The 16,346-nt window shown below is 40.2% G+C and overlaps 1 protein-coding gene across 5 annotated transcripts in view; it reads left to right on the top strand.

Moving 5' to 3' along the window:
* LOC138186310 (neural cell adhesion molecule 1) overlaps positions 1-13,872 on the top strand; it is a 104,773-nt gene extending 90,901 nt beyond the window's left edge. For all 5 annotated transcript variants that reach the window (XM_069126064.1, XM_069126063.1, XM_069126062.1 and 2 more), the window contains 8 exons: positions 324-668; positions 2,167-2,478; positions 3,787-3,938; positions 4,035-4,179; positions 4,929-5,222; positions 5,787-6,176; positions 7,526-7,843; positions 12,044-13,872. In XM_069126064.1, the coding sequence (XP_068982165.1) occupies positions 329-668; positions 2,167-2,478; positions 3,787-3,938; positions 4,035-4,179; positions 4,929-5,222; positions 5,787-6,176; positions 7,526-7,843; positions 12,044-12,585 (2,493 nt within the window). In that variant the 5' untranslated portion in view covers positions 324-328 and the 3' untranslated portion in view covers positions 12,586-13,872. The remainder of the gene's footprint in view (positions 1-323; positions 669-2,166; positions 2,479-3,786; positions 3,939-4,034; positions 4,180-4,928; positions 5,223-5,786; positions 6,177-7,525; positions 7,844-12,043) is intronic.
* Positions 13,873-16,346: the final 2,474 nt, after the last annotated feature.

Genomic DNA, 16,346 nt, shown 5'->3' with positions numbered 1-16,346 from the left:
ACTTTTTGATCGCGATATATATTTCGGAATGCTGTGGTTACGATGGGTGTTCTCTGTTTTACTATATTTGAAAGTTATGAATTGATAGCCAATAAGGTTTGACCTAGTAGGTGAGTGAGACTAACGAGGATAGGTAACGCAAGCATGCGAGGATAGGTGACGGCGTATAAGCAGCGGAAAGTTAGAAATGTAGCGTGATGCGAGAATGCGATTAAATACGGCACTTAATTAAGGTTATTTGATTTCTTGATGGAAATAAAATGTGCCTCGGAGTATAACATCGGTGAACGTGAAGCTTGAATAATATATGTGGTAATTTTCAGTACCGATGCTGAATGTGTCGGCGGTGGCTGGCTTCAAAGCTCAAATACCTTGCGACATCGATCCAGCGAGTAGAAGCGAGGTGGTGAGCATGGTTTTTTGGTACAAAGACGAGAGGGATGGCGAGCCGATATACAGTCTAGATGCTCGCGGCAAATCGATAGCTCAGGCGAAGCTTTGGTCAGATTCATACGTATTCGACGAAAGGGCGACCATGAGGACGAACGTGGATCCCGCGAAATTGGAGATCGATCCCTTGGAGGCAACCGACGCGGGCGTGTACAGGTGCAGGGTGGATTACAAAAATAGCCCGACGAGAAATCAGAAGGTTAACCTCACGGTGATAGGTGAGTGTGTTCTATCTCTCTTTTTACAGTGTGTTTCATCTCTTTCTCTCTCTCTATCTCTCTCTCTCTCTCTCTGTTACTGTTTCCACTTGATGATCAATCGCGATTAATTGCTTTCATTCCGAAACTCGATGCTATCTCGACGTTGTCGCTTTTAATTTCGAACTTTTTAGTTTTCCGGCTCGCCTTTTGCTCGTTTTCGGTTATTTCATGAGATTTAGTTTTAACGCCTGGAATTGAAAATTCCGCAGATTAAAAAAGAAATGTCAGAGAATTTTATTAGCCGAACAGATCCGACTCTCTTCGTTGCGACGATCGCCGATATCTAGTCACCGCGACGTGAAAATGTTTGTTCAATCGCAAGTACAGATGCTAGAAAGATGATTAATCGAAATTTTGTTAGCGTGTTTCGTAGATGAGAATGCGTCGTTATGCTTTCGTGTATACGTAATCGGTTTTCGCTTTATATCTATTCAGAATTGTACATTAGAACGAGATACCGATTAAAGCGAGTTATTTTAACGAAATGAAGTTTTTATCAGAGAAACGTCATCTTCGTATCTGTTGCTTTGTAACCGTGAGATCCAAGTCATCATCGTTACAAGATAAAGGGAAAGCTTATTTTTATATAACATTCTCTATAACAAGTTATACAGTCGTAAACATCCAGGATAGTACGTACAACGTATCGTCTTTATTCGATTGCAAGAATAAACATAATCGCGTTGTTGAAACTCATTATGTTGCGAATATCTTGTTACTCTTAGACACCGACGCGATAGTAACGCGATTTTCACTTAATTAATTGAACACGGTACGAGAGCTCGACAAATATTACGTATTATGACAATTTCGTGGCGTCGCTGTTACGCGGATAAAGAATCGTTCGTTTGTATACTTTTTTTTAAGTAACATGCGTCTTCGTTTTACGGAGTGTCATCTCCAGCAGTTTTATCATGCGCGTATGCAGCGTGTACTTAAGCAAAAGCCATTTTCCCGTAATTTAGCGCTGTTTCGTGGCGGCAGGATCATTTATGGCGTTTAATTACATTCATCTTGTTAATACCAGATACGGTAGATTTCACAGTTTCCGTTTCTAGAATAAGAGATGGCATCTAACGACAAAATGTAATAAACAAAGCAACGGAACGTTCACTGTGAGGTTAAGATACCTAGAAATTTTCCTCTCTTCTCTCTAATTGCTCTGAGGTTAATGTAACGTTGATCTATTTAAATCTGTTTAATAAAACAGTTACTTCGTAACGCAGATACTTGCACGATATTATAGATCAGATCGTTGTACAAATCGTAGATGTTCGTACAATTGTTTAGTAAAATTCTCTGTATAGCGGGAGTTGCGCGATCGAAGCAATTAAAAAACTATCGGAAATAAATTTCTCCGTAAGCGAATAACGTGTGCCGGGGAAATCGTTGGAAAGATTTAAAGAAGAATGATACTCGCGGTATTATGACTTACATAAATTCGTCCTTACGACAGTGCCACCAAACAAGCCTGTGATTTACACCGGGCCCGGTAAAAATTTGGCCAAGGTATTGCAGCCCTTTAACGAGGGTAGCGAGTTGTCGTTGTCGTGCGAGGTAATCGGAGGTTCACCGCCGCCCAAAGTCACGTGGCATTTCGAAGAGGAAACGGACGACACGTACACGTTAGAACACGGGGACACTACGATAAATCATCTCGACATCACGAACGTCACCAGGAAGTTCCTCAGAGCTAGGCTAATTTGTCGGGCAAGCAACACGCATCTCGTTGCTCCTCTAACTTCCGAGATTATTTTGGATATTAATTGTAAGTAAGAAACTATTTCAACTTGTTAACTGTCTTACCGAATGTTTAGCTTCCGTAAAGAGCTACGTCCTAATTTGTCAAAGTTTCCAGCTTATTAATAAACCGCGGTGTTTCTGTAAACTTTGCGATAATCCAAATACTGCATGTCGAAATACGGGATTAGTCGATGACTACTCTTGCTCATCGGAGTTGTGCGTCACTTTGACTTGTTAAACAGGGTGTCCTATACGATTGAGACAAGCTACGTACATTTCAAATAGCGATATACGTGTACGCGTTATATTAAAAATGTCGAAATTTTATTAGCACCGTAACGAGAGCCGACTGTCGTGATTACGTCGATTAAATTTGGAACAAACGCGAGAACATGTTTCAGCAATCGCGGCACAATCGGCGATGAGGTGATTATACGTTGAAAAACAATAAAACGGAACAGAGAAAACAAGGAAATATAGAGGGAATGCAGCTTTTTCGTGTGATATTTCGTTTCCGAGAAAATGCAGTTTGAAAATTTATCCAGTAGACTTGGACCTGGCTAATTCCGGACTAGATAGAATGCAATATGCATTATTGTATACCGCGTTATAAGAAGAATTCGAATAGTATGCGTCGATGTGATACGACAACGAGTGCACTCAAATTTATAACGAAGATAACGAATTGGTTATTTTATGGAGAGGAAAATATGACTCAAAGAAAATGAGATTCCATCGTGGGATTAAAGTTTGGAGAAGAAAGTTGAAATGAATTCTATGTAGCGTGAGATTAAGGACGATAAGAATGGAAGATAAAAGAGTAATGAATAAACATTACTTTTTATTTCTAATAATATATGCATATAGATCGATTGCTGTAAGGATTAGGACAACCGACGTGTGTGAAGAAAATCTGACATTCAACGGAGATTGAACGCCTCTCGATCTCTTTCTTTTCTTGTAATATTCTTAATATAATACGCGTTATAAGATAAAGAAACGACAAATAGAAAGATGTTCGTCAATTGTATTTCCATATTGTCGCTTTTTAATCTCATCGAATATAAAATTTATTTCAGCATTCCACCGAAAACAGAGACGATAACGTAATTATCCGCGAATGCTATCCACGATAATTTGAAATGTTCCTCCTTTGTGGCGATGAAATTTTCAAGAGAAAATCTCGATACCGTAAATTATTCGTAAATTCGTAACTGCTTTAAAATAACCTAGATATCGCTCGACGAACGACGTTCCAAATTTCATTGCAATTTACTAAAAGGCATATTTTTCCATCGAAATATCCCTCTATGTAAATCGTGTTGGATTCCAGTGAAACCGTTAGTAGTGAATATTACGAACAAAGAAACGCACTTGTCGGCGTTAAAAACGTACGAAGTTGAATGCGCCAGTTCGGGTTCCAGGCCAGAGGCTGTGATCACTTGGTGGAAGGGAAACCATCAGGTCAAACACATGGCTAGAAATGTGAGTAGAACATTTTTGAACTTATACCAGTCGCGGTTCGTTTCTCTACCTTTGTAAGACAGGTACACGTGAGCTTAGATTCTGAGTTCTTCGTAGTTTGCAGATAGTCCGAACATCACGAGAAGTGTGTTGAGTTACGTACCCACCATGGAGGACGATGGAAAATATCTGATCTGCCGGGCGGAGAATCCGGTTGTACCTAACAGCGCCCTGGAAGATAAGTGGCGACTGCTGGTTCACTGTGAGTAAAGCGAATTTTCTTTAAACTGTGACACGATCACGGCGTTACGAGGGATAACGCGAACGAACATTTTTAAAACTAGTATTTCTTTTTTAGTAAATATTTAGGTATGTTTTGCGTTGCTAAATTTAAGTATCACCCTTCTATGTATATTACACTCTTTTGTTTCAACTTTCAACTATGTTTCAACACTGCCCAAAATGGTATTACTTTCTTAGCAAAATTTATTTTCAATATGCCACTAATTTACAGTATTTTTGTTTCATAAACCGTTTCTTTATTTCCACGAGTATGTATTCACCATCGAATTTAGTTACTAGAACAGCGAGTAGGGAAACGTGTATTACCTTGACCGAAAGTTCACGATTCAAGGATTACAATGGCGCCGATCCGAAGTGGCAAACTCAACATATTGTTATAAGTAATAAAAAGTTCACGTACAAAAATATCGTTTGAGGCTCGTTTTTCAAGTTATAAACGATAGCGTTTTACGTTGAAACTATAATGGTATCGATGGATCGGTCGACGAACCTTTCTATCTCACTTACGATTTACGTTTCCAACTCTGATATAAATTGAAATCTTATACCATGCATTTGTTCCAATTGGTGTATTTTACAACAAGAAATATGAAATACGAGAGAGATAGGAAGAAAGATTTATCGATACTAGTAGGTGTGTCTAGTATACTAGTAGGAATTGTCCCTAATGGTACTCTTACATTGATTTATCGCGCATAAAATTCTCAGATGCACCAATAGTGACGATCAAGCTGGGTTTGAGTTTGAAGGCAAACGACATAAACGAGGGCGATGACGTCTACTTCGAATGCGACGTTCAGGCGAATCCCAAAGCGTACAAGCTGGCATGGTACAAAGACGGCAAGGAGCTGCATCAGAACTCGACTGCTAGAATTTTTCTTCCCAGCGGACAATCTTTGGTTTTGCGAAGCGTGACTAGAAATTCCGCCGGCGAATATTCTTGCATGGCAGTCAATGTCGAGGGGAAATCTACCAGCAGACCGGTAACGTTGGACATAATGTGTAAGTAAATTTTTACATTTTTTTTTTTTCTAATCGATTAACCCTCTAAATACGCGAAAATCAGGTATTCGGTGAAAAATCAGTAAAAAAGATGGGTAAAATGCTCGGATGTATTCGATATCGCATTTATTTTTTAATCGAGCAACAATACAACGAAATGAAAACAGTTTTATCATAAAATACAAGTACAGTAAGTAGAAAAAAGAAATGATATTTTTTGAATTTTATTTCATGCATTGTTATATTTCAATAATTAAATGATATTTCAATTTTTATACTTTTTTTTATTTACTATGTCTTGCCAGGAGAGTGTTTTCTGCCATTGAGCTATCCAGATCATTGCAATTAAAGCACCGTAACTATAGAATAATTTCCAAATTTCTATTTCGAATAATAATCAAGCGACAAATGGAATTAAAATTTTCCTACAAGATTTTTAATTTTTCACCTATTTCTATGTTCGCCACGGTAGATGGACTTTAAGATCGTGAGCTCGTAATTCGGTTAGGGTTTCGGATTCGCGTTGACACGATACATTGGAGGTGTGTCCGATCTGATTTTCAGACGCGCCTGTCTGCAAAGACGGCTCATCTACCCAAGTTGTCGGCGCCTTGAAGCACGAGACGATCTCGCTGGTATGTGGCGTGCAGTCGAAACCGCCGCCCATCACTTTCCACTGGACCTTCAACAATTCCGGCGAGCTGATGAACGTGCCGGCCAACAGATTCACGCAAGTGAAGCCGCTCAGCCTCATCACTAGCCACTGGCATGGATCCAGGTTGAACTATACTCCAGCGAACGACATGGACTATGGCACGGTTGCCTGCTGGGCGAAAAACCGGATAGGGGTGCAAAAGACGCCCTGTCTTTTTCAGATCATCGTCGCCGGGAAACCTTATCCCCTTCAGAATTGCACGGCCCTCCAGTCGACCGGTCCGTACGCGTATCGAATGGGTAAGCGACACTGGAACCCCTCGTTTCCACCTAAACGCCGCTAACTATGCTATTACGTACGCCCGTCATATAGGAGGATACTAGCTCGCTCTCGATAGCTTCGTACGCTATGTTCAACAGCTTGTTTTCCGGCGTTCCCTCGACAAGAGACAAGATGTTCGGTCGTGCGTGAAAACGATCGTAAAATTAGGCAACCCCTTCGGGGATCGATTGCCGTGCGTTTCGAAGGGCTGCTCGGTTTTTCGTTACAGGAAAGCGACACTGCAGATGGGGAAGTTTGACGCTGTTTGCTCTTGCTTTACCGAGGAGACACGTTAAACGTTGTTAGGCTACTTTTCCTCGTTTTACGTTCAGTCCTGTCAGGCCGTTATTTCGCAACCAAGTACTTTTCTCTTCGATGTAGATTATAGCTCTTAAGCCGTTGAAGCAGTTTATTATTAAGGTTTCTATTGCGCTTGTTGTTACAGTCGTATCGTAACTCAGATTCAGATTTTAGGTAGACTACCTGGTTAAATGCTGCGTTATTTTATGCTATTTAGGTCAGCAGATTGTTTAACGAATAATTTTTGTCGTAATTCTTCTAAATAGCTTTTACACATTTTTACAGCGCTCTAGAGCTTTATCTTGCGTGAATACAAAATTTTGCCCGATTTATCGTTTCCTTAGTACCTTCAGCTAATTATCACGCATTATGTAAGATCAGGAAGTAGCCTCATACCTATGAAAAGAGGTGTACACACATGTGTATAGTTATAACGCAGACATATCAGGCGAAATGAAACTGTGAGTCACAGCGTTTTTGCATGCAATCCTTTTTTTTTATAAAAGGACTTGTTTCATCCACGTCCTTCGTTAAAAGATAACGTCAGTATGATAAATAATAATAATTACGTAATAATACCGTTGTACAAGTACAGAGTCAAAAGCCGCATAAACAACACATGAAAAATAGTAATTTCTCTATCTTGATTATTGGAAATTTTCTAATCATTTGTATCCTCATTCGTTGCAAAGATGTTAAATAGTTTTCTAATCTAAATATACAATTAAATAGATACTTGAATATTTAAGTATGTAAATAATTAAATACAGCGAAATACAAATAGACTATTACAAATTTAGATTTTACGCAGCATAATAATTTGCAAAGCGAGCAAGCCACTCGGTTTAGACGTCAAATTATTTGTATCTTTAAAAGTATTAATTTTTCGACCCATATTCGTTAAGAGTTCTCTCTTTTATGTGGCAAGTACTGTCTACCCTCGATTTTCTAAATTCTCTTTTTCTCTCATGTATAACAGCACGGACATCCTTCTCGAAACCATTCACCACATTTTTCCATGAAATAGGTCACGAGGATTTCAAAGCCACCGAATCGAGGGATGCGGATTGGTTGATCGTCAGATGCTCGGAGGGATTTGACGGCGGTTTGCCCATAACTAATTACGAGCTGGAGGTGTATAGCGAGGAGAACGTTTATCACTTCAATACCTTTTACCTAAACCACACAGAGAGATCCAGCTCGTCCGGTCCGGTTTTTGAGGTTCCTGGTTTAGAGACCGGTCGTAAATATAGGCTTCATCTTTACGCTGTCAACGCAAAGGGTCGAAGCGACCCTGTAGTCCTTGAACCAGTCACGCTCAAAGCAGTCGCTATGTACACCACCGGTAAGTTCTACGAATGTTTTCCTTTCTTATTGACGTGAAAAGTGTGCAGGATGTAGAAGTATTCGGACCCTTGCTAGTTACACGTTTACTGGAAAATGTATCTAGCAAATTTGATACTTTATTTGGTATTTTACATTATGAAACACGTATGATACAAAAGGTAGGTTCGTAATAAAATAAATAGAAAATATACAACACGCTATTATATTATCTATAATATTAGAATCATTTTCAACTCCGTTTCCAGCATGTAAGTACATCGATCTCTTAATTTACGAATATCATACAGCTCGATGTATTCGCTGAATACGAACAAAATGAAAAATTCGTGAACACACATTCTCTTCCTTGATTCGACGATGTTATAAATGACGATATTATGAAACAAAATTAACGCGTATCTCGAAATGCAAACAGACACGATCGATAATGTCGTGTTACCCGCAGCAATATCCAGTTACTCGAGCAATTACACGCAACTTACTAAACTGAACGAATTCATTTCCATCGTAGCTCGTGAAAACCACTGGAAAACCGAAGGGCGAACGTCACGATCGTATTCAGCCTGGGATACAGAAGCGGTGAACACGAACGAGGTCCTTTGGCAAGAGGGTACGCGTTCCTGACATTTGTCACGTCTCTCAATTAGCCGGAATTGTATCACGAGCTGAACGGGCCGTAGCATCGCATTGCGAGCTTGGTCCGTGCGTTTCACGAGCGCAATTATACGCGTATCCGCGATCATTTCAAGCTCTCTTTGGCCGGAGTCGCCTTTCCCTTTCCGTGCGACACGTTTCTTCGTATCCTCCTTTCCCGCGGAGGTTGAATTAAAATCCCATAAAGAGCGAGTCCCTTTCCTCGCTGCTGTCTCATTCGAGGCGCATTTATCGCCTTTAATTTCCATCCTCATGGTTTATTCATCTCGGTCCGTGGACGATCTCGGCTTGTGTGCGCAAACGTTCCCCGCTCTTCTTGGATAGGTATTCGTTCCTGTACGTGCACGTATAATGGTGTGTACGTGGACAGGCACGTTCGCAACACGAGCTCATCTCGGATCTCGGCCTGTATACGTTCTACTGATAATGCGAAGCTGGTCTGCACCGCCTCGAACCTCCAACCCTGTCGTCAACCTTTGCGAACCTCTTCGGATCCGTTTCAACCAGTTTCGCCGAGTCCATGTCATTTCCTCCTAATGCGTCCCGTTAAGAACCGCAGGTTAGTGCTTTTATAAATGCGAATGCTCGCTCTGAACGAAATGAATCCGTTCTGTATCGCTCTGCTTCGTTTGAGTGGCGTTTATTCGGCGAGCACAGCGATACTTTCGTTTGTTCGTTACATTTTTTCATTCACGGTGTCATTATGGATACCTTGGTCAATCCGCGGTGAGAATACAACGTCGGTTGTTTGGTGTATCGTTGATTAATACGTGGACCAAAACGTCGATGCACCTGCTCACGAACAGAAACGCAGGATCCATTTTCCATTCAATTAAAAAAATGTTCATCTATATTATTATATTCTGATCCTATTTCTCTTATCCTAATTCACGTTGTTCGAACGTTCTATCGTCTAGACACCCTATATGTATATGTACGTACGTATGTGTACAATCTGGTTTACGTTTAACAGTAGAAGCATTTGCATAGCATTCTAATATCCCAGACGAAAACGCGTTATGCTAACCATAGTAACTGGGTGTGAAATAGCGAAGGTGTTTGAGGATAATAGAAATATTGTAATACGACATGTGGTCTTAGGGATATTAGAAAGCGGCGAAGTGCTGTTAAAAACAATGTACATTATGCTAGGAGGTAATTTTCGTGAAATGATCTGTTAATGCGTATCATGTTGATATTGCGTTTTTAGATTGCGCTGAGATTTGATGCGCTTTGAACGATGAAACTGAAAAAATTGACGTGCCTTAACCTTTTGCATCGTTTCAAGATCTACGAAAAGGGCCGAGATAGTACAAGACATTAAGGAGATTTAGATCTATTCGATATAATCCAGCAAAAGAATAATTCTATGATATTGTTACAGAATGATATACGTGCAAACAAACTCGGATAATATTTCTTGATATTTTCCTAATTATTATTTACATAATCGAAGATTCTACCGAAATACGTACATACATATTTTGTTTGCGATAATTTCATTCAGATTTCATCATGTGCAGTTTCGTAGTTCCATTGCGTTAATGTTCGTTATTCCGCGTAATATGAAATGTAAGTAATACGACGAGTATCAGGATTAAAATTTGTCAACGTGATTAATAATGATTTTTTGTAAACGTGAATGAATAAGCGGCATTATCTCGTTTTACACGTATTGTATTTCATCGTAACGTCTATACCCGTTTTTAGATTTTCGCGTTTCATTACAGCGTTAACGAGATTTCAAGATTTACGTAACACCCACGATATACTCTCGTGAAAATGTGTATGCGATTGATTAACAAATTCAGTAAGTATAAGAATAATATACGCATAAAATGGCACGAGATAAAACGAAAACACACGAAACGAACTCTTTCTGTTCAATCCGATACTTTGAAATTATTCCTTCTGGAACAGTTCCATCTCAGCTAAGTATTTACGTAACGACGATCTCTCCTAGTGCCATTCCCTTTCTTCGCTAATTTCGTTGAAAGTTAAGCCGGTGAATTAGGATGTATTTGCTCTGATTGCAAATTGCCTGTAAACGTTAGCCGTACACAAATCAAATTATCTTGGTATATGTTTGTTTCGGAATAAATATGTACACATCTGTACAGGTGCATACGGAGGAACGTGCACATTCGAAACGTTCGTTGGCTAACGAACCGAAGCGTTTTCGGAATGTCAAAAAGCTCGGCCATCGTCGTCAGTGGGCCCGCTTTCTATTTCCTTCTCGATCTTTGCTACCGGAAGTTGTTCGCGTTTCTCTCGTGATCCAATAGCCATCCAAGTTTGCCGGAAATGTCTTAAGGCGCTTTTCCAAGAAAGACCGTGTCGTTGATTCGAATGCTCGTTTCGACGAAAATAATCCTGCATTCGTTCTCTTATTCCGAGAGGAATTCCGAGAAAGCCATTCTTTTCATTTTGATAATTGGCGAGGCTGCGTTTTGTATTGAAATATCTTGCCATTAAATGTAAATGATGACTTTACGAATTAAATTTCTATATTCTGGCTACGAGGCATCAGTGTCTTCGAGCTTATAGGTAACTGGTCGAACATAATATTAGATTAATATTTATGAAACGTCGTATTTCTGTATGAAATTTTGTCCCGTTCGCAATTATCAACCGCGTTAAACGAGATTTTGCTGTGAATTATGTTTATTCGTATTCGTATGATTTAGATACGTACAATTCGTTATTCTTGTTGCGCGGACAATTGAGAGAGCTCATAAGAAAAATAGTCCTAATCGAATTTTTCAACTTTTCACATAACGATCCTTGGACCTTTCGCGTCTCATCTTACAGGATCTTACAGGATCTTACCGGACGATAGAATCGTGCGCAACTGTGATTTCGTTATTCTTTATTTCTTATGAAAAAATATATCACGCTATATTTTAAGCTGTATATCTATATTCATACTCGTTACAACAAAAAGGGATCGTACAAATATCAGAAAAGATAATTTAAGAAACGACTAGCGTTTAGCTGTATGCTTAGACGATGAATTTTAACAATTTTAACTCTATTCGTCGTCGCGTTCGAGTTACCGTCGTTAAGAAGAAGCCAAGCAAGTATGTACTTGCAGATAAAAAGAGGCAAACTTTCGACTTGAATTTCGATCGACAAACTCTTGGGAAGAGCAGCTGATTAAATCGTCGAGGTTCTATCATAAAATCCATAGGGGCTGGTCGAACGAGTCTTAAATTACATTTCTAATTGCGCGAGCGTAGCGTTCAGATGAAACGTGGAAACTGGCTGCCGTTCAATAACGAAATTCAATTACCGAGTGATCGATCTGTAAATTTAAAATCCACGACGATACGCCGTGCTCGATCCGCCGAAAGAAGAGCGTTGGTTGGGAAAACCCGGCCGATTGTACGCGATGCGCGTTAGCGGTCGTCGGTGCTTTTAACAGCCTCGTTAGCAGCACTGATAACGAGCGTATCGTCCGATTCGCTTTCGACCAAGCCTCGTACGTTCGATCGTCTACCTAACGATTACCTTTTACGCGAGTCACGTTTCCTTCTGTCCGCAGATCGCGGAACTTCCGACGGCAGCATGGACTACAGTCTTCTGGTGGCGTGTTTCGCCGGTGGAATAACAGCCGTGTGCATCCTGATCGTCGGCATAACTCTGACACTGTATCGCCGTAGCCATCCGATGCAATCGATGAAAACTCACACCGAAGTGGTGCGTTACGGGAACAAAGACGACAGAGTGGTTATAGCGCCGTTGAATAAGGAGACCAGCGACGAGATCAAAGGAGAAACGATCAACGATATGGCCGATGACGATCCTGACGTGATTCCAAGCAAGATGGATAAGAGACCCGATATCTTCGAACCGAATTACGAGACTTCCAAGTCGGACAGAACGAAAGATTTCGGTCATTTGGGGGAGCTGGATTATCCGACGCCCTCGTCGGTCTTGCATACAAAGGACTCGTGGATCTATCCTAACGGCTACGTGAAAAAGGTGGAGAAGAGCTTGAGCCCGTTGCGACCCAGCACGCTTCCTGTCCATCGTAGTCACGATATTTACACGAGAAGTTCGCGTGTCCAAGAGAGCTGTATATAGGCGGTCCTGGTGCTTTGTCGACGATCGTGGCGTCACGACTGATGCTGACCAAATTGACGAGCCGCGACTCGTTTTCCGATACTCACCGATGAATTTTGCTCCAGCATACGAGTTTTAACGTCCGATGCTCGCTCGACACATTTTTGTTTGCATCCCATCGTTTGATCGTACATGTAGCTTCCGAAATGAATGAGATACACGTTTGGAGAAGGTAGACAAGGTGGATGTGTTGGAATAAATTTTGGCAATTAGTTTAACTCTGCGTAATACCACACGATTTGGATGTTATTAACACACGCGTATGGTATGTACAAGTTACGATAGGTCGTAACGTATGAAATACCGGTCCGAATGCTTCGGATTCTTCAGTTAGATCGTATCAAGGAGTACATTGTTTGAAGCGTGACTTATGTTCTCTTTCGTTGCGCGTATCCTCTGTCGAGGATCGTGTTAAAGGTTCTTCAAGATCCTCTTTGTAACGGTACGACGAGTACGCGCAAAATTGACATCACTTTTCTTCGTTTCGGGTGAGTTTAATTACTTTGATTACAAACGTGTGTTTCAACGTTGAAACTCGAATTCGAAGCGACAGTTACTCCGCAAAAACCTAACGTAGTTGCTGATTTTCCAACGAAAATGCAGGTAACCGATCGCAACATTTCTCTTCGTAAAAGCAAATAAAATTCCAATTATAGATGGGTGTAGAACGGAATCGTTCAAAGGACGACATTCTTGAGACTCGATGGAAACTTCTGGATAGGTTTTATTCGCGTGAAAGAAGGAAAGAACGGACGCGGCTCACAATTTACTATCCTATCGCGAAACTACGATTGACTCATGCCAAAAACGTTAAGCATGGTAAACGACGTTTGTAAATAGACAATAAGTACCGTTAAGATTCCCTCCTGAACTGTCAAGGTCGTACTCTTATTTTTCACATAGATTTTAATTAATCGTAAATATAAATGTAAAAAGGAGAGAATAACAGGCGATCACGCAGTGTCTCGTTCGTCACGACGTTTGTACATAGACAATAATTTTTCTTCCTTGAATGTTGGTCTCCCAGTCGAAAGCTTCCCGTACTCCCGATATCCATCGTCGCGTCGCGTTGCGTCGGTACCGTGCTTTCCTGTTGAACGTTGTTTCGTATGAATATTTGGTGTATCGTGTGAGAATGAACGCGTTTCACTGGCAAACGCGTTTATGCTTGGTCAATCAATTGGTCGAACCTTTTAACGAGCATGTAAACGTTTGTATATATGAATAATAAACTTCGTTGTTTAATAACTTGGAAGAAGAATTTGGTTTCTCAAGAATATACCCTGTGACGTTGAAGCAACGATGGAACGTAAGTAAGTAATAGGTTCTCGTTGATTCGGTTGGTAGGTAAACTGCGTTAGAAATCTGGAATATAACTAATTGTACGTGGCTTCTAACAAAATTGGATTTATTTCGCTACGCTGCTTTACCGAATAGCTTTTTTCATAGAAAATGTCACTCGATATTTTTTGTGACGTTTCTTGTAATTTCACTCTTGTCAATTAACTAACAATTAAAGATGTCACTAATATCGATAACGGCGCAAGTAATTACTCGAAAACTAAGAGAAACTTGATCGATGGTTCTAATATAATTGTCTATAACTAACTTGGTACGTAACCTGAAAATATCAAATACGAAAGTCAGTCGATTTATAACTCGTAACGTTTGCGAAACTCTATCTTTATCGATGACGTGCAATTTTTTAAATTTCACAAACACGAATATACAGTTTCTCAGCCTCATGGTCGACGTTAGTTGATACACGGCACAGATAAAAGCTAACTACAACCGGATTCGTAATTGGTTACTCTTCGCTTTACCGTACAATCGATTTCCAGTACTTTTTGATCTATCTGTTGCAAAAAAAGCGACATATTTGAAGCGTTGCGTCGTTTCCTAACTCTGGACACGACGCGGAGGACATCGAATTGCGCTCTCCGCGGAATCACAACGAATACGGCTTTACATAAATTCCAACTGCAATTCCAGTTTGACAGCGGACTGTTTCTCTTCCATTAACTCTTCGACGTTTGGAATACTGTTGACTGATTCTGGACGCATAGGCAGCGATTTGCTGGACCGGCTGATATTTCAGTAAGCCGCTTATCCCTTGCCGCGGATCTAGAGATCTCCTCCAGCGGCTCGTTTAACGTATACCATCGCGTACACACGATTCATGCAGCACAGATTTCAGTGCACACGCGGCTTGACATTGCAACGGAGATCTAGACGACGATGGCCAACGATAAATCACATCGTTAGGACAAGGCTGTTCCTAGCGAATCTCGTTTCACGCTACCTGGAAATAAACTACCGGTAATGTATTCCTTCCGCAGACACACGTCAGTTGACCGTACCGTACGACTTATCGTTAGCGGCATTATGGTGAAAATCTAACGAATAAGGATAAAAATTGCGAACACCGTTCTAGATTTCATAGAAAGAACTTTTAAATAGAACGTTGTTTTGTCGACAACGCGAATCAAGCTGATGGGATCAATTCATTTTTCATGATAGCAAATATACGGTTATGCGCAATCTATGTTTTCTATACGGATATTCGAGAAATCATTTGTTCGTTTCTCTTTGTTTCGTCGGCGATTCTCTTACGTAAACCATGAAAATAATTACTCTTTTCCCGTTTCGTTTCTTTCGACTTATTAATTTCGCTGCTAAACAGACACCGCGTTCGAAATTTTTACAGCGTAATTGCACACTCTGTTGGGACGAAACAATCGATCATCCTAACAGTTTATGAAACTCATTTAACGCAATTTGTTTTATTTTCGACTTTGCTTTCTGTTGTAACTTTATTTTAAATTTTCCTCTACCGATTTATCATTGCGAAGGAAGTTGCAAATAAAGTATGATCCTCGATGTATTTACTTATTTAGTATTAATTTGTTATTTATTTATTTAGTATTATCCATCTTATACGCCAATAAGGAAAAGCAATAAATTTCTCAAGATGGATTAAATCAGCGTTTGCTTTATAATAAATAATATTCCGAATATGAAAGTGGTACATTTACAATATAGTAGTTCTCACGATACACGAGTATGTGTAAGATTCGACACGATTCCTCTTTTCTTTCCAGTAGTGATCGTATAATAGAACATTCGGATAAAATCCTTGATCGCTGCAGGTTCCACAGCGATTGAATATTTAAATACTCTATTTTTAAGTTGTTCTAAATTCTTTATTCTAAAATGTAAAACAGTTGTTCTAAAATGTTCTAAATTCGTTCGTCTTTCGTACCTCGTCATTTGTTGCACCAGAAATACAAAAAAGAGGTCAATAGATAAACTTTGACCGATCGACGCGAGAGGATGTTAGACAAAATTGGAGCAAGCTGTGGATCCAAAATTCTAGAATTCCTCTTAGGATACGTTCCCCTTGTGAAACGGGAGAATTCCCTTTGTTCTTCGATGTTTTATATATGGCCTGATCGAAAGAAGACATCAGATGTCAATAACTCAAACATCCTGTATATCCAACTACTGCCTTCGCGTGATATTCCTGGATCTCCGTGAGTAACTGGCCAACCTTATAACCTATGTGCTTATCACCGGCTCGTGACAGTATTTTCAGCGCGAACCGAAACGCTGATACGGCGGCCGGTTCTTTCGTGCTCCTTCCAAAATTTATGACGGACGCCTTAACGTTTGGGCGTCTCGTAAATTCTGTCCGTTCTCGTCGAGAACACAGGACGCGTATT

The sequence above is a fragment of the Bombus flavifrons genome, chromosome 13 (assembly GCF_040668555.2).
Source record: "Bombus flavifrons isolate JBK064 chromosome 13, iyBomFlav1_principal, whole genome shotgun sequence".
NCBI classification, from domain to species: domain Eukaryota; kingdom Metazoa; phylum Arthropoda; class Insecta; order Hymenoptera; family Apidae; genus Bombus; species Bombus flavifrons.
This window is presented reverse-complemented; position numbering and strand designations above follow the sequence as displayed.